Source organism: Kogia breviceps, chromosome 19, assembly GCF_026419965.1.
Source record: "Kogia breviceps isolate mKogBre1 chromosome 19, mKogBre1 haplotype 1, whole genome shotgun sequence".
NCBI lineage: Eukaryota > Metazoa > Chordata > Mammalia > Artiodactyla > Physeteridae > Kogia > Kogia breviceps.
The window spans coordinates 14628063-14650285 of record NC_081328.1 but is presented as its reverse complement, the minus strand read 5'-3'; the positions used below and the strand labels follow the sequence as shown (position 1 = coordinate 14650285).

The 22223-nt window shown below is 39.6% G+C and overlaps 1 protein-coding gene and 1 pseudogene across 1 annotated transcript in view; one reads left to right on the top strand and one right to left on the bottom strand.

The window, feature by feature from the left end:
* NUFIP2 (nuclear FMR1 interacting protein 2) overlaps nucleotides 1–14625 on the bottom strand; it is a 28105-nt gene extending 13480 nt beyond the window's left edge. The window contains exons 1-2 of the mRNA XM_059046304.2: nucleotides 14251–14625; nucleotides 7367–9091 (exon numbers count right to left, since the gene is read on the bottom strand). Coding sequence (XP_058902287.1) covers nucleotides 7367–9091; nucleotides 14251–14530 — 2005 coding nt within the window. The 5' untranslated portion in view covers nucleotides 14531–14625. The remainder of the gene's footprint in view (nucleotides 1–7366; nucleotides 9092–14250) is intronic.
* A 5434-nt stretch (nucleotides 14626–20059) lies between these two features.
* Nucleotides 20060–21040, top strand: LOC131745763 (small ribosomal subunit protein eS1-like; annotated as a pseudogene).
* The last annotated feature ends 1183 nt before the right edge of the window (nucleotides 21041–22223 follow it).

Genomic DNA, 22223 nt, shown 5'->3' with positions numbered 1-22223 from the left:
GTCTTTTAACTGTTCTCTTATGCAGTTAACTGAGCCTCACTTTCTATTTTCTAGACCATGGTTATAATTCTCTTCCTTTAAAAATATAAATCTGAAAGTGACCACACTGCTCAAAACATTTCAATGGATTCCCACTTGCCTACATGGAGATTGGTTCTGTGTATGTCTCATACTAAATTTATTTGTAGGGCTTCCTTGGTGACACAGTGGTTAAGAATCTGCCTGCCAATGCAGGGGACGCAGGTTCAAGCCCTGGTCTGGGAAGATCCCACATGCCACGGAGCAACTAAGCCCATGTGCCACAACTACTGACCCTGTGCTGTAGGGCCCGTGAGCCACAACTACTGAAGCCCGCGCGCCTAGAGCCCGTGCTCCACAACAAGAGAAGCCACCGTGACAAAGAGAAGGCCCTGCTCTCTGCAACTAGAGAAAGCCCGCGCACAGCAACAAAGACCCAACGCAGCCAAAAATAAAAAATAAAATAAATAAATTTATTTCTAGCATTTGACAGTGGCTGATACATTAATAAATAAATTCAATGACTAAGTTAAAGATTTAACTTGTACCATTCACCTTCCCTGAAACAAACTGAATAACTGGCAATCTTCAAACACTGTATCACTTCCACCTAAAATATTCTGACTCTGCTTCTACAATAAATAAGCCAACGTTCACTTCTTTTCTGAATCCTGACTACCCTCACCCCGACCCCACCCACCCACCTTAGCGGTTTCTCTATATTCTAAATGCATTTTTCTATAGAGTAATCACACCAGTAATAAATTTCTTTCCATGTTTCCCCATCCGACTGAGCTCCTTAGTAACATGAACCCTTCTCTTTTCACCTGTTTATCACCACACACAGTGCTTGACATAATAAATAAATAACTATTGATTTGAACAGAATACTACTCACAAATCAGTCAAGGAAGTAATAATATAGAAAAGTAGTTTTTTAGGTAGACCCATTTGAAACTGCTATTATTCACAACCTGTTTTGACCTACAAAAACAGCAATTTCACATGGTTCAACCAAATAGATTAATCTTCTAATTCTAAAATCCTTCAAAGAAAAAGACTGAAGAGAGTTAAAGTTAACCAAAAGCTTAACTGTTTGCCTTTAAAATTGAAAGATACTACTGTCCCAGTTTAATAGAACATTTTAAAAAAGTCATTTAAAAACATTTAAACATTTTAAGAAGCACGTAATGGCTCCCCACAAAAAGAAATCATATATAAGGCAAAACAAGCTGATTCCCACAAATGAGAACCCCCAGATCAATTTATCAGTAATCATGCCTTCCAACCCCTTATTAAGACATTTTAGATCAAATTCTGTAAAATTCTGCAAGGGCGGTGGCATAAATTTAAATTCTGCTTTTTCTCTAATTCAGATTTACCTGTCTTTTGATGATTTCTGGCTATCCCAACACTGTTCTGCTATCCTGACTTCCTTCCTTCTCAACCACTGTACCTACCTGCCTATTCTTTTGCTTGTCAGAAATTTCTCCCCATCCTTTTACTTTTCATTTTGACTATACCCATAAAGAAATACTGTACATTTTCAAGTAAAGTTGATTAAGGTAGTTAAGTCATCACCTTTTCAGTAGATGCTTAATGAACTCTTCAGTGTATCAATCTCAATCCTACATTCCCAATTTGGAGCGACACCAACAGACAGAATTGTCTGGACAACCTCTAAATACATACAATAGAAACTTGGAGCACTTATTCTATTCTGGATTACTTTTAAAGGTAAAATATCAAATTCAAGTTGCTTAGAATGAAACTGCTACTACTATGATAGTAACAGACAATTTCTGCTTTTATAACATGGATGATTACTTCCCTCTCCCTCAGGACTTCAGCTAATGAAATCTAGGGGTTAAATTTTAGCTTCTATTAAATTCCTTACAAGTTACCTTCCAGATTAGTAGCAAAGTAATTACTGTATTCATAAAGCAGAATTAATGAGAAATCAAGTACCCAGTATGGCTGTTAAAATGGAAAGTCACTGGGAAAAAAGGATCTCACACAATTATTAAGAATTACTTGTCACATACATTCCTATATGTCCCATATTACAGAGGGGAAAAAAGGACTCTTCCGAAATATAGGATATTCAGCTAGGACTGAAACCAAACTCAAATCTGCAGGTACCTGTTAATAAGATTATTAGAAAGATAGCTTTGATGGCACAATTATGGAGCAAACGCAATACAGTGGAAAGGCTTATTAAGCATTGTGTTAACTCACAGGAGAAAACTTAATATTCAGATTTTTTTGTGAGCAAATATATAAACTGTATGTATAGTTCCCATCAATTTTATGGATCAATTTAATTAACCGTAACTTGCCTCCTCAATATCCTGTTTCCCTTGGGAGATTGGGATTGACATATATACACTAATATGTATAAAATAATAAGAACCTGCTGTATTAAAAAATACATGAAATTTTAAAAAAATCCTGTTTCCCATTATCCTGCAGATGTAGAAATATTTATCAGTTCCCTCTTGCCCTTACCCAATCTAAAAACTTTTAAAAAATAAATGTTTGTTCATTTTTGGACAAATAATACATTCACATGACTGCAAATACAAAGGGGAAATCTCTGTTATTTCTCTGCCGGGACTATTCCAAGAGTCTGACTGATCTTTTACTTCTAGTCACCAGAAAAATGGCTTCTAATCTACCCTACAAATTGGTGCCACATTAATCTACCTGGACACAGATCTACAAGTCAATTGTTTAATACCAACCCAGTTTTTACAGCAGTTGAGTACAATCTGGTAACACAAAACAAAGGCTGATATACTTATTTTATAAAATTAGAAAACCCAGGCTTAAAAATGATAAATGATTTGCCCAAGTACATAGGAATTAGGAATAGCATTAAAACCCTGTCGTTTGTCAGTTTAAGTTACTTCCATTCTACCAGCCTATCTCTCTGATATTCAGTGGCTCCCCCTGCCTCCAGATGGAAATTAAAAACCTCCATGATCCGGCAGCAATTTACCTTCCTCCTCTTTTATATGCCCTCACCACATCCAAAGTGGATATCTTCCGACTTTACTTGTCTTCCAACTTTTCTGTTCTTTTATCTTTCTGTTCTCTGTATTCCCATTAAGTCAAAAATCTTATCCCCATCCATCAAAATCCAGTTTAAATTCCACTGCCTCCAGGAAAACATAATCCTACATTTACTCTTCCTACCTTTACTCCATTAAGAAACTCTCTCTCCCCCAACTAAGATCTCTTTTTATCCTTCTTATGACATTTAAAATCCTTGCCTTAAAACTTGTGTATTGTTTTCTCCTCTACTGAAGTTCTTTAAAGGAAAAGACTCACCCTGTGAAAGCAAGTCTTCCACAACTAGGCCTATGGTAGGTACAACATTAAGAGGAAAACAAATGAATTACTGCACAACTCCTTAGTAGTACAGAAAACTGTTTCAGAAAAGAAAAAAAAGAATTAAGCTGAGGAAAGTTCTCTATAGACCTAGAGTCCCAATCCTAGTCTGCAATTAGAACCACCCAGTGAGTTAAAAATTTTTTTCAATCCAGGACCCAACTCGAGTGGATCAAACCACTTATGCCAATAACCTGCCACCTGCAGAGGTAATACAGAAACAAGTTTTTAAAATTTCACGCAATAGCCTAGAGCTGCCTCAGGAATATTTTATACTAGACAGCTTTCATTTTGACTCATCCCAACCATCAAAAATTAAATCTTACACTATTTATCTCCCCTGCGTCTCTATGTGTTGGGTAAATTTTATCAAATCAAATTATTTAATGAATACTTCAAAATGTCAGCATTTTGAATGCTTAATATCCTTTAGTGCAGTATTAGCCAGGCAAGATAAATTAACTGGTTTAAATTAACACATTAACCACACAACTCACACCAATCAATGTTACTTCTTGGCTTCAAATGAGTTTAGACCATTTCAAAACTAAAGGTATCACCTCAGAAAGTTAGGATCTAGTATTCTAAGCCTTTGACAACAAATCAAAGAGTTCTACTAGCTAAGCATTCTGAGTAATTACTTTGAAGGTGTCAATGGTTATATGTCTTGGGTGTGTGCATTAAAAGCCATCACTCTAACATACTCAAAGTATCAACGAGTAAAATGCTGATACCTGGAATTTGCTTTTAAAAACTCCTAAGAGTGTTAAGGTGGGTAGATGAAATAAGAATGACAATGTTTTCTAAAGGTTCAAGCTGGATGATGGGCACATTGGGGTTCACTGTATTATTTGGCTCCATTTTAAAATATACATAAATATATTTATATACTTATATATACTTAAATTTTTCATAATCAATTGAAAAATTATCACTTTAAAGTTTTAATTCAAGTGTCAGTTGAGATAAATAGGAAAAGAGGCCCTACCTCTTAACTTAAATACCGGTACTGCTATGTCATGGTACAATATTCCCCTCCAAACCAAAGATTAACAGTCTTATTTCTTAAGAAAAGTTAATAGCATATTTATATCAAAAGCTATAAAAAAAAAAATCACAAGAACAAGAATTCTCATCAATTCCTTTTTTATGCCTCACTGTATCTTCATTTCACATCCCTCAACTAAACATTCAGATTTTTAAAATCTGCAGTAACTAATGTTTAAGACCACAGGTCATTAATATTTAATCTAAAAAATGTGCCACTCCTGTTGAACTGACATAATGCACACTCCTACCTACTATTTCCAAATAAAGTTGCTGAAGGGCTTATTTTTGAAGTTAGGAAGTATGCACAGAACTTCCAATTCTAAGTCTAACTTCATTCAACTTACTCAGTAATAGATTACTTTTGAACATTTAAAGACCATACTAAAGGATCAAGAAAATAATACAAGTGCTCTTTTAAAGGATAGTCCAATAAGCCCCACTGATTACTGCCTCTTTTAGAATTTTAGAAAACTTGAAAAAAGGGCAAGGCTTCGTTTAAGAAAAAGATCTTCATATCGTCAAAAGGTTGTGACCAAAACAAATTCAAATAAAAGAAAAAAAAAAATTAGTGACCTAATGAATTTGGTAGGAATTCAAAGAACCTGCCACTTTGGGACCTAACTGAACTGAATATTACCTGTTTGTTCTAGGGAGGAAAAAAAAAATCAATACCAATTTCATCTCAATAATGTCCACTTACAAAACTCAAACTGATGCACTTTACTAAAGCAAATCTTTCAGTTACATCAGCAAAAGTAAGTACAACTGCATCCACGTAGGAGTATTTAGCTTATCTAAATACCATGGATTTCATATTAGTTAGCCCATCTATAGGACAAGTGCATACACAGAATACCTAAGAATAAACAGGAGTTAATACCCCCATTTAAAAAGGCCTGGGCTTCCCTGGTGGCGCAGTGGTTGAGAGACCGCCTGCCGATGCTGGGGACACGGGTTCGTGCCCCGGTCCGGGAAGATCCCACTCGCCGCGGAGTGTGAGCCATGGCCGCTGAGCCTGCGTGCCTGAAGCCTATGCTCCTCAACAGGAGAGGTCACAACAGTGAGAGGCCCGCATACCGCAAAACAAACAAACAAACAAAAAAACGGCCTGCATTTCTCCATAATAAACATCATACATAATACCAACAACCAAGCTCCCAATGTAACAACTTGTCCCAGAATTCTTCCAGGTTGTGGGAGAACATAACACAACCAGATATCTTCTCAGGCTCACACAACCACCACCAATATAAAATACTTTGGTAAAAATTTCCCAAGTACAGTGGTCTCTGGAAGGCAGATGGCACAGAAAATATCAAAAACACCCAACTCCTCTGGCAGAATTTAACTTATAATTAACCAATGTCTTAAGAAACTATTTTTTTACCCTAACTTTCCTAAAAACATCCAGCTCTTGGTTAACGCGTATTTACTTCCGAAGAGCAGTGCTGGAGAAAAGTGAAAACAGGTAATTTTATCTGCCAGGATTTCTACTCCTAAACTCCCAGAAGGCAATTCTAATATTTACTCCTATTTTTTAAAGGAAGAAAAATTTAAACGGATATCTGATTATTTTACTAAATGTCTTACAATCTGCAGCTAAAGAAAAGTATGGAGACTAGGTAATTTGCTTAGAAGTCACATAAATAACTTTGTTATTCATCTATGAGGCAGTGATTCTTCCAGGGAGAATATGGTAATTACCTTATCCCTATTATCTGATAAGCTATCTCTTCCCTGCAGTTGCAAATCATTGCCTAAAGGAGCTACTGTTAAAAATGGGACTGTGCAGTATATATTAGGTGTGTGTATGCATGCATGGGGTACGGATTTGTTAGGGGAGGTAGAGAAGGAAAACTGAAAACCGCTGTTCTCCAAAGCACAGAGGTATTTGTAACATCATTTGTAAACATCATTCATGAAACAAAAAACACTGTTTTAAGTGGGAGTTTGGGATTAGCAATATGCAAACTGGTATATATAGAATGGATAAACAACAAGGTCCTACTGTACAGCACAGGGAACTATACTCAATATCCTGTGATAAGCCACAATGGAAAAGAATATGAAAAAGAATGTATTTATGTATAACTGAGTCACTTTGCTGTACAGCAGTAATTAACACAACACTGTAATTCAACTATACTTCAATAAAAAATAAATTTAAAAGAACGGCTACAAAAATACTGCAGAAACAAACCAAAAAAACATTATTTTAAGGATTTAAATTAGTTATGCCAAATAGCAAATTTTTCCTTAAGATACAAATAAGCCATATCCTAAGAAAGTTATAACATGGAGCTTGAAAGATATCTGGTTCTTTTTTAACATGAGCTTTGGGGCTGTGACAGGTGCAGACTCCCAAGAGCCTGGTCCCTACAATGATGATTGTACCTGCCATTGTAGTTTGATTATTTTCTAGTTACCTTTTAGCACCCGTTATTCCTTCTTATGAGAGAAAAAATTAGTTGACACTCCACCTTTTTGGACTCCTCCTCCAAAACCAATGCTCCTACTCATTTTAAGCAAATGAGAACAAACAAGTGAGCTCACTAATAAAGAAGCATATGATATAAAAAGCAAAGGAGAGGCAACACCTGTTCAAAGAAAAAATTTAATATTCCTTGAACAAAAGGCAGGAGGTCAATTATCCTTGTCTATATAAAAAGAAATGCTTTTAAGTTGGCAAAGTGAACATTCCTTCTAAACTTTAACCATACTGTTTTCAAAGACCCTGAATTAGAGTCTGATATCAGCTGCTTATCAACATTGTTATTCTCAACTAAGCTCTGGAATTCTTAAAGAATCTCATAGTAGCTTCCAAATTTCACTCTTAATACAACAGCCAATAAATGTATATTAAAATAACCAGTAAGAACCTTCATATAGGAAACAAATAAGTTACCTTTAGTGTGATATACAATAGCAGCCCTCAGGTCAAAAGAACCCCAGCTATCATTCCTTTCTAGGCCTCTCTGGTATCTCTGTTCTTTGGCGGAGCCTAACAAAGTGTTCGTAGGAGACGCCAGAGGATTTTGATTTTCTATCTCATAGTCCTTTGAGAGAAACACTAAAGCACCTTGACTACTGGTGTCTGCTTTTTGCAGGTCACCTATATGACTGGGTTCCAAGGATAAGGCTCCACTCTCACTAGTAGTCCCAGATTTTAGAATGCTACCCAGAACTTGAGGACTAGTCCGTTTTTCCAGCTCATAAGCCTTGGGAAACACAGGATGCTCAGTTCCTGAGGGGATTATTTCAGCACCCTGTGAAACCAAAGTGGCAGGATATTCCCCTTGAAATGTCACCTCCATCACTTTATGATCTGATGATTTCCCAATAACAGTCTCAGGGCCAGCACTGGGCTCATTGATAAATGATAAACCCCACTGATTCTGGAAGATATCCCCCAGGTTTTGCTGATCTGTCTGAGAGGGTAGATCCACTTGTGCTGTGCTCAACAGCACAGTTTGCATATTTGAAGGGTAGATAAAAAGGCTGGACTTAATTTGTTCAACAGCTGCTGAAGTCAGACTCATGTCTTGGAGAACTGAATCAGTCCCAGAAGAGATGGGTGTTAGAGTATTAGCAGCAGTAGTTAGCAGTGGCTGACCCCCAGGAGAATACACACTTGCATCAGTCCCTGCTAAAACTGGCCCATTAGAGAAGCTGGCCGAAGTAACAGATTTCAGCGCTGACATAGGGACCTGGGATGATCGACTTGAAGATTGGGTCTGAGTTTCCCCAGTAGATGACGAAGAGGATGAAGATGAAGATGGTGACACGGAAGAGTTCTGTACAGTTTTGTTGAGGTTTTCCTTAACTTTGCTTGCATAACTTATTTTAGGAACTATTTTAGCACTGCTATTGTCCACTGGAAAAACTGGGGGTGGTTTAAATAGGGTCCACGAGTCCTCTTTGGAGGCAACAGCAGAAGTATGCTTTCCTTTGGGCCGATCATCAAACTTTTTGCTGTTCACACCAGGCTTAATATCAGAGCTTTTCCTCAGCATATCACCCACAGCAGGTTTTCCTCGACTTGTCCCTCCAGGCCCAGTTTCATACTTCCAAATGGGCTTTGAACCGTCTACTCGATTTCCCTTTTGTTCACTGTAGTCAGGCTTGAAAGTTTCAAGTCCCTGTTTTAAGGTTGGGACATTGGTCTCTTGTTGCATTATTTTGTCCTGCACTAAATTAAGGTTTTCACAACCCTTGGCACTATTGCGCCTAGCTTTCCTTTTTTTAGGAGTGGTATATCCGCTCTCAGATCCACTACCATCATTATCTGCTCCTTTGCCCATATAACCATTAGCAATATAGCCAGAATTATTTGTTACAACACCATTTGGAATTGCCACGGTATCAGTCTTGTCTACAGATTGGTTCTCTCCAGATTTATTTTCATAAGACTTCCCATTCTTTTTGTCCATACTGTTTTTCTGAATGAAATTCCTTGTTTTAATTCCTGCTTTCCCAAAGGTGCTGGACTTTACAGTCTGCTTCAGATTAGTGTCTAAAACTTGTTGGTTGCCATTGAGGACCCGGGAAATAGGGTTGGTGGCTTCATCAGAACCCAGGTTCTTTAAAGGTATTTCTCTTTCTCCAGCATTACCATTTAGTTCACCATAGCCTAAGAAAAAAAAAGGTTAAAAAAAATTACAATATGTACATAACACTTTACAACTATTCATTTACAATGTATTAGACACTATACTGTGACTTCAGCTTTATGTTATTATTTCATAACTCTATGAGAAAACACTTGTTAGTCCCCTTTCACAGATTAGGAAATTTACTAAGCAAGAGACAGAAATGACCTGGTATCAAACCAGAGTCCAAGGTCAGAAAGAAGATGACCTCTTAAGCATAATATCTCTCACCTAACAGGATCAATCTTCCCATCATTCTCACAAGGCTGTTATAAAATTTCCTTTATAGGGACTTCCCCGGTGGTACAGGGGTTAAGACTCCATGCTCCCAATGCAAGGGGCACAGGTTCAACCCCGGGTGGGGGAACTAAGATCCCACATACCGTAACTAAACCCTGCGCGCTGCAATGAAGACCCAGCACAGCCTATATAAATAAATAAATAAACAATTTAAATATAAACAAATAAGTAAATAAAATTTTCTTTTACAATTAAGAACAGAGCTACCTTCTGGGCAAAATCAAGTTATACTGACACAGTAAATCTAAGTATTACAACAAAATTAAAGATTCCACTTCTTTGAAACCATAAATGGCTGGTGGTCACCATAAGCAGTTCCTACTGCATTCTGTCAAACAAAAATCTAACACTTGTGAACTTTTTCAAAAGTGATCTTAGGGCTTCCCTGGTGGCGCAGTGGTTGAGAGTCCACCTGCCGATGCAGGGGACATGGGTTCGTGCCCCGGTCCGGGAGGATCCCACATGCCGCGGAGCGGCTGGGCCCGTGAGCCATGGCTGCTGAGTCTGCGCTCCGCAACAGGAGAGGCCACAACAGTGAGAGGCCCGCATATCGCAAAAAAAAAAAAAAAAAAAAAAAAGGTGGTCTTAAATTCATTGACACTTCCCAGACATTAAATAATACTGCCATTGTATGAAACCCAAACACCTATGTACTAACTCTTATAAGATATATTTTCTTCATTTTATATTTGGGTAAACAGACTCTCAGAGAAATTAAGTGACTTGCCCAAGTGACAAAGTGGAAGAACTGGAAAGCTGAACTCCAGTCTGTCTGGAACATGGTTTCCTATCACTATGTCATACTGCCTAACCAAATGATTCATTAAGAAGATATTAACAAAACTACAATGAAAGGTATCTAATTTTTAAAAGTGTTATGGTATTCAAGTTTAAGAACTTCAGTCACCATAATCAGTTTATTACTACAGGTGATTCAGCCGGGTCAACAACTTTTCTCACTTCCTTACTAGTAAAATAGCGTTACTAGTTATCTACCTTACTGTGAAATGTTCCCTAAAGCATCTTGAGGTCAAGTCATTAGAAACAGATACATGATAAAAGAGAAGGATGGATACACACACACACACACACACACACACACACACACACACACACACTCATTTAAGGCAGCTTTTCAGGAGGTGGGGGGAAATCCAATAGTATTTAGTATTCCTAGTATTTAGTATTCCAACAGAAATAAATAATAAATAATTTGTCACTCTCATTCATTCTCTTGGGCCTTTAGCCTGTCAAGGCTAAAAGGCACATGAGCTTGTATATTCTTGTTTTGAATTTTAATTTCCAATATGGTAAATATCAATAGACATAATCCACATCAAAAGCTCTTTGTATACTTTAAGAGTATAAGGGACACTAAGATTTTTTTCTAAGGCCTGAGAACAATTGTTTTAAAAGAACTTGATGTGGAACAGAACACACTGAGAAGATTCATAACACGGTTTACTATAATTTTAAGTCACTTACTCCACATCAGAGAAATGAGCAAATTATATTAACTTTCAGGAAATAAGAAAACATACTTAAGGCATAATAATTCTTGGGATATAGTGGCACAGAACTTGTTCCATGAGAGAATATATTTTGTAAAAGTTCTTAACTTCTGTAGAGGTACATACATTTTATTTTTTGGCTGACTAAAAAAGCTATGATAGCCAATCAAATCAAACTTTTGGTGGAAAAATTCTATGAAACAGCAGAGATCACTGCTTAGGATGGTTTCTAAAAGGTTCTTATTTTTCTCCAGAAAAGCAGAAATTTCGACAGAGACTCTCAACATTTTTAACAGATATAAGTTTACCGGTGCACAACTCTAGACCAATGAGAATTATATATACCATTTAACATACTAACAGGCTAAAACAAAGGCTTGTACCCTTGGGCCAATTAGTCATAACTTTTCAGATCTCAAACATAAGCAGTCTTAAACACAAAAATAAATAAATAATCCAAAGTCCAAACTAAGTTGGACCAAAGCCAAGACTTTAAAATTAACTAGAATTTTTCCTATTTAGTGGCTCTGATATCACCAATTTAAGAACCACCCAGAAGCCACTATACTTCCGCCCCCCAAGTTTTAACGACAAAAAATATTTCTCATTTAACCATACAAAAATTTTCCCATGGCAACTTTGTTGGTTGCAAACAGTCTGCCGGAGAGACATTTTCTTTTAAAAATTTAGGTATTGAAAGAAAATGTAAACACTATAGAATTACTGAGAGAAATCAAAAGTTTCCAAGTGCTTTTATTATTTAGGGTTGCCATGCTAAAGCATCTAACCCTACTTCAAAAGGACTCAGCAGAACTGGAGTCCTGATAAATCTAGCTTTTGGATTAGTATCTGAAATTACCGAATGAATTTGCATTTGTCCCTCTCTTGCTCCCTCTTCTGGATAAAGAAAAATTGTTACTCTTTACAGGTTTATGGGTAATGGGTCATAAAAGCCCACCTCGACACGTTAACAGACACATTTCAAATATCCTCACAAGTTTTCTTAATAAATTAGCACTATGCATGCTGAAGCAACAGTGGTGTGACCAGGCCACACAAGAAAAGCTGCTCACCCCAAACTGTTTACATTCTCTCAGAACTGCTAAACCCAGTTTCCCCTATTTATTCCCTTTCAGGATAAGACAAACTATTGTAATTTGAAGGATGCCACCTTGAATGGTTCAGGGGCTGCCCCCATAAGTAGAAAGGAGTCCTGCAGGAGTATATTAATACCTGACAGACAAAACTGAATTTTCCAATCTGAACTGTAATACTGCCTTATAGTCCAAGTAACCATAGTAAGATATTTTTCACCTTTAGTTGAAAAAAACCTAACGTTAAAAAGATCTAGTGTTATATAGTTTCTAACAGTTTTTAAACTGTTCCAAATCCTTAGGATTAAACACTCAACAAATTTAATGTTCATTTCTACTGCACACCATCAGTCCCTACCACCCCCCAAAATGGAAAACCTGACATTCCAATTTCAGTCTTCAAGTACTATTAAATCTGCAATAGAAAAGCAGTTTTTCTCGAGCTCTCAGTAATTGCTTATATCAAATTTGACACGCAGGATTTAAAATTCATTCTCCTACGGTTTCAATTTATAAAGAACCATTATTTTTTTAATCTGCGTGGTTATAAACTTTTAAGTTCATTTCTTTTCAAATGTTTTCTAAAATGACTTTTGCCCTCAATTTAACATTTGTTAAAAAGAAGAGTTTGGGGATCCAATCGGTTTTAAAATCAGAAAACACCTTTCCTTTTTAACATGGAAAAAAAGTCTCCTCCCAGGCAAGATGGTAGTGCACCAACCTCATGGATGAGCCACCTCGGTTCACCCTTAAGGGCAAGAAAAAGGGGTCAAAAAAACGTCGCCCTCTCCACCATTCAATCAAACATTTTTCTAATCTCTCTCTTCAAAACCACTGCCCAAGCCCAGAAAATAAATGTTGGGGTGGTTGGAGAGAAATAGAACACGCTTTTATTTTGTAAAAATGAGCTGCTAGAAGGAAAGGGCCCAAGTGAAAGCCTGAGAGGCGGAGTCGTGAGCGAACCTGGCAGGAGACGAGGTTCCTGTGGCAGAGAAACTCGTGACCGGGGAGCCTGGTTCCCGCTGGGTACCCCACCCGGTCTTCAGGCACCGCCTCTACCCAAAATGTATCCCTCCCGCCCCCCCCACACCAAGCCCTCCTGCCCCAGGAGCGCCCGCGGCCGCCGCCCGCGGCCTCCTTCTCCCTCGGCCCCGCTTCGAGGCCGGCTCCCCGCCCCGACCGCCCGCGCCTCCCGCCGCACCCGGGAGCGGGAAACGCGGCCGCCAGCACGCGGGGCCCGTCGCAGGCCGCTCCCCTCGTGGCCGCTTCCCTCCCCCACCCCAGGGACCCGCCCGGGGCCGCGCGGCCGCCACCGGGTTACACAACCCGGCCGGCGACGGGGGGAGGGGCGGCCGCGGGCCGGGGGTGGCGGCGCCCCCGCAGTGCGGGAAGCGAGGTGACGCCGGGGGGGATCCCCAACCACCCGGCTCGGCTGCGCCGTGCCCCCCTCGACACTCTTCCCCCTCCGCTCTTCAGTGGGCCGGAGTCGGTGACAGGAATCGGCTTCCAACATGGCGGACAGGAAGCGGCCCCGCGAGGAGGAGAGAACATTCCAGCCGCGCCGGCTCTGGGGGGAGCGGGCCCGGGGCGCCGGCCTCAGGAGGAGCCGCGGGGACAGACTGCGAGGTGCGGTGCCCGAAAGGGGCGTCTAGGGGTGGAAATGACCCGAGAGACGAGGGGTCCCAACCGCCCCCCCCAGACGGGGAACCCCAAGGCCACAGGTGGGGCTAGGGTGGCGGGTGAGGGAGAACACTTCCTCAACTCTGCCCCCCTACCCTCTCATCGACGTATGCAAAAGGGTCTCGCGACGCCACCCGAGTCGGAATTCGCTAGGCCTTCCTCAGTTACACCCGAAGGACTTTCCTAGGGGGGCGAGGTTCACCCCCAACTCAGGGCCCCCAAGTTAGGGTCCCTCCGGGGCCGCAAGCAGGTAATCGAGAAAGGAATATAAGGCTACACTTCCAAGGCCGACCCTCTGGGTCTCCCTCCAGTCCGGGCCGGGAAGGTCACACTGGCCTGGCTGGGCCTCTCCCATGCTGAGAAGAGGGCGCTGCAAACCCCGGAGCCCAGCCCGAGCTTTCGGAGAATGAAAGGGGGCTTCCCCAGACCCACAGGACAGGGACACACACGCACACACACCCTGACCCCGTCCGCGCTTCCCAGATCCAGCCCCACCCCCATCTCCCCTACCCCCCACCTCCATCCCCCTTCCCCCATTCGTCCTCCCTCCCGGACCTGTTTTCTTCTTCGGCGTTTCCTGGTGCTGCTGGAGGGCGTGTTTCTGCTCATGTTTCAGCGGCTTTGGCTGGGCCTTGGGGCTGCCCTCGGCTCCATGCTGCAGGTATTGGTGAGGCTGCTGGTGATGGTGGTGGTGATGGTGGTTGTGGCTGTGGTTGTAGAAATAATAATGGTGGTGGTGGTGCGACTGCTGCTGCTGTTGCTGCTGGGGGTGATGGTGCGGATGGTGGTGGCTATGATGGTGCTGAGACTGTGGCTGGCTGGGCTTCTCCTCCATTGAAAGCGGCTGGGACTCTCTGGCTGAGGCTGCGGGCTGCTGCACCGTCAGGATGTGAGACTGCTTCTCAGGGCTCACTCAGTATATCTGAGCGCGTCTCGCAAGCGCACTGGTTAACCGAGCGATTCTGCGAGATTGGCAGCCGCACCCCAGCAATCAGAAGCCACGCTGAGCCTCTGGCCCCGCCCCTAGCCCAAATCCTCTTTCCTTCCCCTTAGCCACTGCCTGCTGGCCAACGCCACTTACCCTATGCAACCTCACAGGGCCGGGCCTTCAACGTCAGCACTATGGCTCTCTCTTCTGTCGCTTTCTCTTCTTCACCGCGCAGTCTGCGAACAGCACTTTCTACACTTCTCGCCCGCGAGCTAGCTCATGTTGAGGGCAGCAGATTCCACTGGCGATTCCACTGGCTCTGGGAGCCATCTGTTGGTTTTGCATCTCCTAGAATCTATTGGCTTTTTTTTTTTTTTCTAAATCCTTTTCCGGGTAACCAGAGGGGAAGCTCAATTCCCTTAACCCTGAGACCACTAAAGGGACAATACAAAAAGAAGAAATAAATACATTTTTTAAAATACAAGAGCTTCGCAATCCAGTAGATCATTTTGTATTCTGGATTCATTTTGCTTTGTATTCATATGCTAATCTCTTCCTTTCCACGAAGGGATTATAGGATTCCACAATGGGGTATCTGTGTAATTTTCTAAAAGAGCACAAAGGGTTTAAATCATTGTTTCTTTGTAGTTGGAGGCAAGGGAGAGTGGGAGGAATGAAAATCTAAAATCTACACTGAAGTAGGTTTTTTTGTTTTGTTTTGCTTTAACGCTGCAGGTGAGGTCAACTGTGGACCTAAGAAGGGTTTTAGAATGTGAAGAGTTTCAAGAGAGAAGGAGGGTGAAAGAGCACTTTTAAAGTTAAGTTTAAAATTTTTTTTGCATATATGGAAAATATTGGAATTTAAAGAAATACTCTGTTGCATTTTGTAATATTGATTTAACTTATCCTGCATTATCATATCGCAGCCTGATTTTTAAATGTTTAGTCAGGACAGTGGTTACTCAGGAAGGAAGAAAACGGTTGTGATGGGGGCACAGGGGTGCACTCTGATAATATTTTATTTCTTGACCTAGTTGGTGATTACACATATATTTGCTGTATAATTATTTCTTAAACTGAATATGTATGTATGTATAATACATTTTTCTCAATGTATGTTATACACTGGATTTTTAAAAATTTACCATAAAATACATAAGATTTACTATTTTACTCCTTTTAAAGTATGCAGTCCAGTGTCAGTAAGCACACTCACATTGTTACGCAACCATCACCACTGTCCATCTCCAGAACTTTTCATCATCAGAAACTGAAACTCTGTACCCATTAAACAATAACTCCCTGTTCCTTCCTCCCCCCATGACCCGGTAACTGTTATTTTATTTTCTATCTCTATGATACCTCATATAAGTGGAATCATACAATATTTGTCCTTTTGTGTCTGGCTTATTTCACTTAGCGTAATGTCTTCAAGGTTCATCCATGCTGTGGTATGTATCAATATCGGAATTTCCTTCCTTTTTAAGGCTGAATAATATTCCATTGTATGCATATGCCACATTTTGTTTTTCCATTCATTCAGCAATGGACATGTGGATTGCTTCCTCAGTGTATATTTTACAATTTTTAAATGTGGCTTGAATTCCTACAGCAGGACAATGTTAAAGGAACAAGAAGCTTAAAAGAAAAAGTTTGTGCTTTGAAATCAATGAATATCAGCACAAAAGCATAATTAAAAGATAAAAGTCTTTTTCCAAGAGCAAATGTCACTGAATTCAGACAACCATGTCCAGACTTGACTTGTTCTTTATAGTGAGGATTTGCGTTGCCTTGCAGAATTTTAAAGAAAGACCCCTTTGGGTGGTGGGGGAGTAAATTTACCCCATTTTGAGAGCTAAAACCCTAATAATTACATATTGTGACAAATAAGTCCTTGCTGTTGAATAGTATTGCACCACTTTCCCATCTATTAAAGAAATAAAAGTGTTTATGGAATTTAGGATTATGTTGATAGGGCTTTATATTCTTTTGCTGACTTGGGACATTTGGTTGAAAATCAAGAATCCCTGAGTCATAACTTCTCTTTCTACATTTTCCACGTTATAGTTGCAGGCAAACCAAAAGCACTCACTCCGAGTTTCTGACTTTTCAAACCTTGGCCTGCATTAGTTTCTTCACCCACAGTCATATGAAGTTTAGGAAACTAAGCCTTGCTCTCAGATGCTCTAGTTACTATGAAAGTCACTGTAGTAGTATGTAGTAGTATGGAGAAAGACTTGTGATATAATGTAGGAAAAAAAGGCAGACTATCAAATTATATGTACAGTAAGATCATAACCTTATAAAAACATGAATCTTTATTTACTTATTTATTTATTTTGGCTGCACTGTGCGGCTTGTGGGAATAACTATGGAAAGACAACAGTAGAATGTGTACCTTTTCTTCCTCCTGATTTTTCTCAAATAGTTTTATGTAAAACATATTTTGAGATTTGCCATGTATTTGAAAATAATAATGCCATTACCAACCCCCCTTGAAAAAAGAATAATTAGGGGACTTCCCTGGTGGTCCAGTGGCTAAGACTCTGTGCTCTCAATGCAGGGGCCCCGGGGTCGATCCCTGGTCAGGGAACTAGATTCCACATGCCACAACAAAGAGTTTGCATGACACAACTAAAGATACCACATGCCACAACTAAGACCCAGCGCAGCCAAATAAATAATTAAATTTTTAAAAAAGAGAATAATTGGGTCTACTTATTTCAAGCGTTTTTATATTTTAAATGAAGCCTGCATTAAGGAAAAAAACACAACAAGAAAATATAGCATAAGTCTGGAGAAATTATGGGTGCTATTTTTTTTCTTTTCTCTATTTTCCAAATGTTCTGTTATGTAGTTGCTACTTTTCATAATAACATTTTTAAAAATTAAAATAATAAAAAATTGAATCTGGACAATCCTTAAAACTCATTTTACACCATATTTTACCTACAGTCAATGTACAAAATTGTAATGGAGAGACAGGAGGTTCCCATATAAGGTAGGCTAATGTTTTAACTATCACTGTAATCATAATACCTAATCTTTATGGAGCATTTATGATGTGTCAGGAACTGTACCAACTATTTTATCTTTGTTTTCATTTGCAATTCTTTGAGATAGATATTAAGCCCATTCTACAGATGAGGAATTTGAGACCTGAAGAAGTTAAGAGACTTGCTTATAATTTAAAAGCCACCAACTTTATGGTGGGGCCTAAAGTAGATTCCAGGTCAACTGGATAGAAAGAATTTCTAACACTGTCAAAGTGTGATGTACATTTCTAAAATTTTAGTAAACCTCTAAAACACATTCAAGCTGTATCATAACCACCATGAAGGTGGTATCTGGTTACCAACAGAGGCATACGTACTATGAAGCTAATGAAGATTCAGGGCCACTCAATATACAGGCCCCTCCAAGCCCTGGAGGAGCCCTAGAAATGGTCTCTTGAAAGAGATAGATATTTTTTCATTGTTTTGTAAAACTTTTTTTTAAGTAACATATTTTTGTATTTTTTCCTTAATGAGGGCCTCCCTGCAAAACCTGGATTCACCCCTGTTAATAGTCATTTTTAACAGTCATTTGGGAATCTGACTCAGAAGTGTTATAACTTCAATAGGTCCTTTAAAAGGTTCTGGTCATTTTATAACACAGAAAAATGTTGTGCTATAACTCAAGGGCAAAAAGCAAAATAATAAACTATATGTATACAATATGATTGCATATAAAATATGAATTCAAGGATTGTGAGGGAACTTGAAAATGAAAGCAATAAAATCTTTTTATTCATTTGTTCATTCTCAAATATATATTAGGTACTTTTTATGTACCAGGTCTTATGCTTTTTGTTATTTGGGGTTTTTTAAAAATCTGTTTCTCGGGCTTCCCTGGTGGCGCAGTGGTTGGGAATCTGCCTGCTGATGAAGGGGACACGGGTTCGTGCCCAGGTCCGGGAAGATCCCACATGCCGCAGAGCGGCTGGGCCCATGAGCCATGGCCACTGAGCCTGTCTGTCTGGAGCCTATGCTCCGCAATGGGAGAAGCCACAACGGTGAGAGGCCCGCGTACCACAAAAAAAAAAAAAAAAAAAAATCTGTTTCTCTTATTGATAAAGTTTTAGAATACATTTGCAACACTGTCTTAATTATCAGATGAAAGTCACTTTTCACACACAGGTACTCTTACACTTTGTCTACTATGACAGCTTAAGAGATACAGAGATATTTAATTCTCTGGACCTCAGTTTTCTCCTCTCTAAAATATGGAGAATGGGCAAAGTAGCCTCCAAATTTCTTCCTACTCTAACATTCCTTAATCACTATCACTGCTCTCTCTTTCCATATTACTCCTTTATTTCATTATAATAGACTCTACAGCAGCAGAAGTGTAGCTGATAAAAATCTAGCTTTTCAACTGTAACAGTTGACTATAAATTTACAGAAATTATAATCAGAAACAGAATTATGTAGTTTTATATAAATGGAAATTGGCTCTCTGATGATAGTTCCAGTTTCAAACGAGGCAAATCACTGGTAACATCCACTGTTTTATTTTGGCAGGGAAAGAATTTTATTCATGTTTATTTCCTTTGGATCTTAATATTTTTGTCTTGAGACATTATCTTCAAAAAACTTTCAAAGGAATTGAACGGAGGTATGGGTAAATTAGGTTAGTCGTTTAATAACAAATATGACGTCTTTTCTAAATATGAAAGTTTTGTCTTGTTTTTTGCAGTACGCGGGCCTCTCACCGTTGTGGCCTCTCCCATTGCGGAGCGCAGGCTCCGAACGCGCAGGCTCAGCGGCCATGGCTCACGGGCCCAGCCACTCCGCGGCATGTGGGATCCTCCCAGACCGGAGCAAGTGGCACGAACCCGTGTCCCCTGCATCGGCAGGCGGACTCTCAACCACTGCGCCACCAGGGAAGCCCTAAATATGAAAGTTTTTTAAATGACATTTTTCTTTTATGAAAAGTATTATGGGAACAAGTTTGAGGGAGAAACTATAGCAGAGTTGTATGAGTATAAATTTTGTAGTCGGAACTGGAATGGAATCTCTATTCTGAAACTGCTTGCTTAGCTTTGTGACCCTATGTGAGCAAATTATTTAACCTCTCTAAGCCTTAGTTTACTTATCTGAAAAATAGAAGTACTATTAGTGCCTAATTCACAAGGTAGAGTGAAAGTCAAATTAGATAATGTAAATAAAGTTGTTGGGTATAGTGATTATAACATTAGTAAGTGGTACTAGATATTAAATATTAGTTATACTAAATTATTAAATATTAATACATAAAGTTAAAATTTCAGATATGATATTTCATTAAGGAAACTGAGTTTCAGAAAAATCAATTAGCAAGTTAACCAAGAATAGAATATTTTCCCAATTAAAAAAAAAATAAGCAAATAGCCCTTTTGGCCCTCTGAGCAGCACCATGGCAGTGGGCAAGAACAAGTGCTTATGAAAAGTGGCAGAAAGGTTGCCAAGAAGAAAGTGGTTAATCCATTCTCTATGAAAGATTGGTATGATGTGAAAGTACCAGCTATGTTCAGTATGTGAAACATTGGAAAAACACTAGTCAGGAAAACTCAAGGAATCAAAATTGCATCTGATGGCCTCAAGGGTCGTGTTTTTAAAGTGAGCCTTGCTGATCTGCAGAATAATGAAGTTACATTTAGAAAATCCAAGCTAATTACTGAGGATGTTCAGGGCAAAAACTGCCTGACCAACTTCCATGGCATGGATTGTACCTGTGATAAACTGTGCTCCAGAATGGTCAAAAAATGGCAGGTCATGATCGAATCTCATGCTGATGTCAAGACTACCAATGGTTATTTAAAGCTTCATCTAATTCTGTGTTGATTTTACTAAAAAACACAATAGTCAGAAATCCAGAAGAAGATGTTAGGAATCATGACCCGAGAGGTACAGACAAATAACTTGAAAAGGGCTTCCCTGGTGGCACAGTGGTTGGGAGTCCGCCTGTGGATGCAGGGGACACGGGTTCGTGCACTGGTCCAGGAAGATCCCACATGTCGCGGAGCGGCTGGGCCCGTGAGCCATGGCCACTGAGCCTGCGTGTCCAGAGCCTGCGCTCCGCAACGGGAAAGGCCACAGCAGTGAGAAGCCCGCGTACCACACACACACACAAAAAAACAACTTGAAAAAAGTGGGCAATAAATTGATTCCAGACAGCACTGGGAAAGACATAGAAAAGGCTTTGACAGTCTTTTTATCCTCTCTCTGATGTCTTTGTTAGAAAAGTAAAAATCCTAAGAAGCAAAAATTTGACTTGGGTAAACTAATGGAGCTTCATGGTGAAGGTAGTACTTTTGGAAAAGCTGCTGGGGATGAGTTGAATGCTAAAGTTGAATGAGCTTATGGATATAAGCCACCAGTCCAAGAATCTGTTTAAAATTCAGACATTTAATGGTGACAATAAAAAGTCTTATTTGTGATGTTTAAAAAAAATAGAATAGGCAACTGCTGTCAACTAAAATCAATAGTGCATTCAGTAGCAGTCCTCTCTGAGTAGCAGGTTCAAAGTTGACTTTCACTTTCTTCTTTTTTGCTTCTCTATTTTTTCGTTGTTGTACATTTAACATTTATTCCTTTTGTTTAAAAAAAGTATTTTTTAAAAATGAATGAATTCAACATCTAACTCTCCTGTGAACATTAATCCAAAAAAAACCCCAACAGAATCAGTATGCCATTTTGGATTCCTTTCTGAGTCTCCAGTAGACAAAATGAATTTATGTAAGAATGAATCAATAAATATTTAGTTGTCAGTGTGTATAATACTCAGTTTGTTGGAGTCCATAGTTAGATGCATCTAGAAGTTAGGTAAAATATCAATCCCTGGGAATAAAACTAGTAAGACTCAACATAAACTGGATGAAATTAACCATTACTAGGGAATCTAGTCAGTGTGATTAGAATGCCTAAGAAGCTATTAAAATAAATAGTGTAACCATGGAAACTACTGTTGTAGTTTTTGTTCAATTTTATTTCCCTCCTTATTGTCTTTTAGTGTTTTTTGTTTTGTTTTGTTTTGTTTTGTTTTTGTTTTTGTTTTGCGGTACGTGGGCCTCTCACTGTCGTGGCCTCTTCCACTGCGGAGCACAGACTCTGGATGCGCAGGCCCAGTGGCCATGGCTCACGGGCCTAGCCACTCTGCGGCATGTGGGATCTTCCCAGACCGGGGCACAAACCCGCGTCCCCTGCATCGGCAGGCGGACTCTCAACCACTGCGCTACCAGGGAAGCCCCCTTCTAGGAGTTTTATGGTGTCCTGTCTTATATTTAAGTCTTTAAGCCACTTTGAATTTATCTCTGTGTGTGGTATGAGGATGTGTTCTAATTTCATTGTTTTACATGCAGGTGTCCAGTTTTCCCAACACCACTTGCTGAAGGGACTGTCTTTTCTCCATTGTATATTCTTGTCTCCTTTGTCAAAGATTAATTGACTGTAGGTGTGTGGGTTTATTTCTGGGCTCTCTGTTCTGTTCCATTGATCCATATGTCTGTTTTTGTGCCAATACCACACTGTTTTGATTACTGTAGCTTTGTAGTATTGTCTGAAGTCTGGGAGGGTTATGC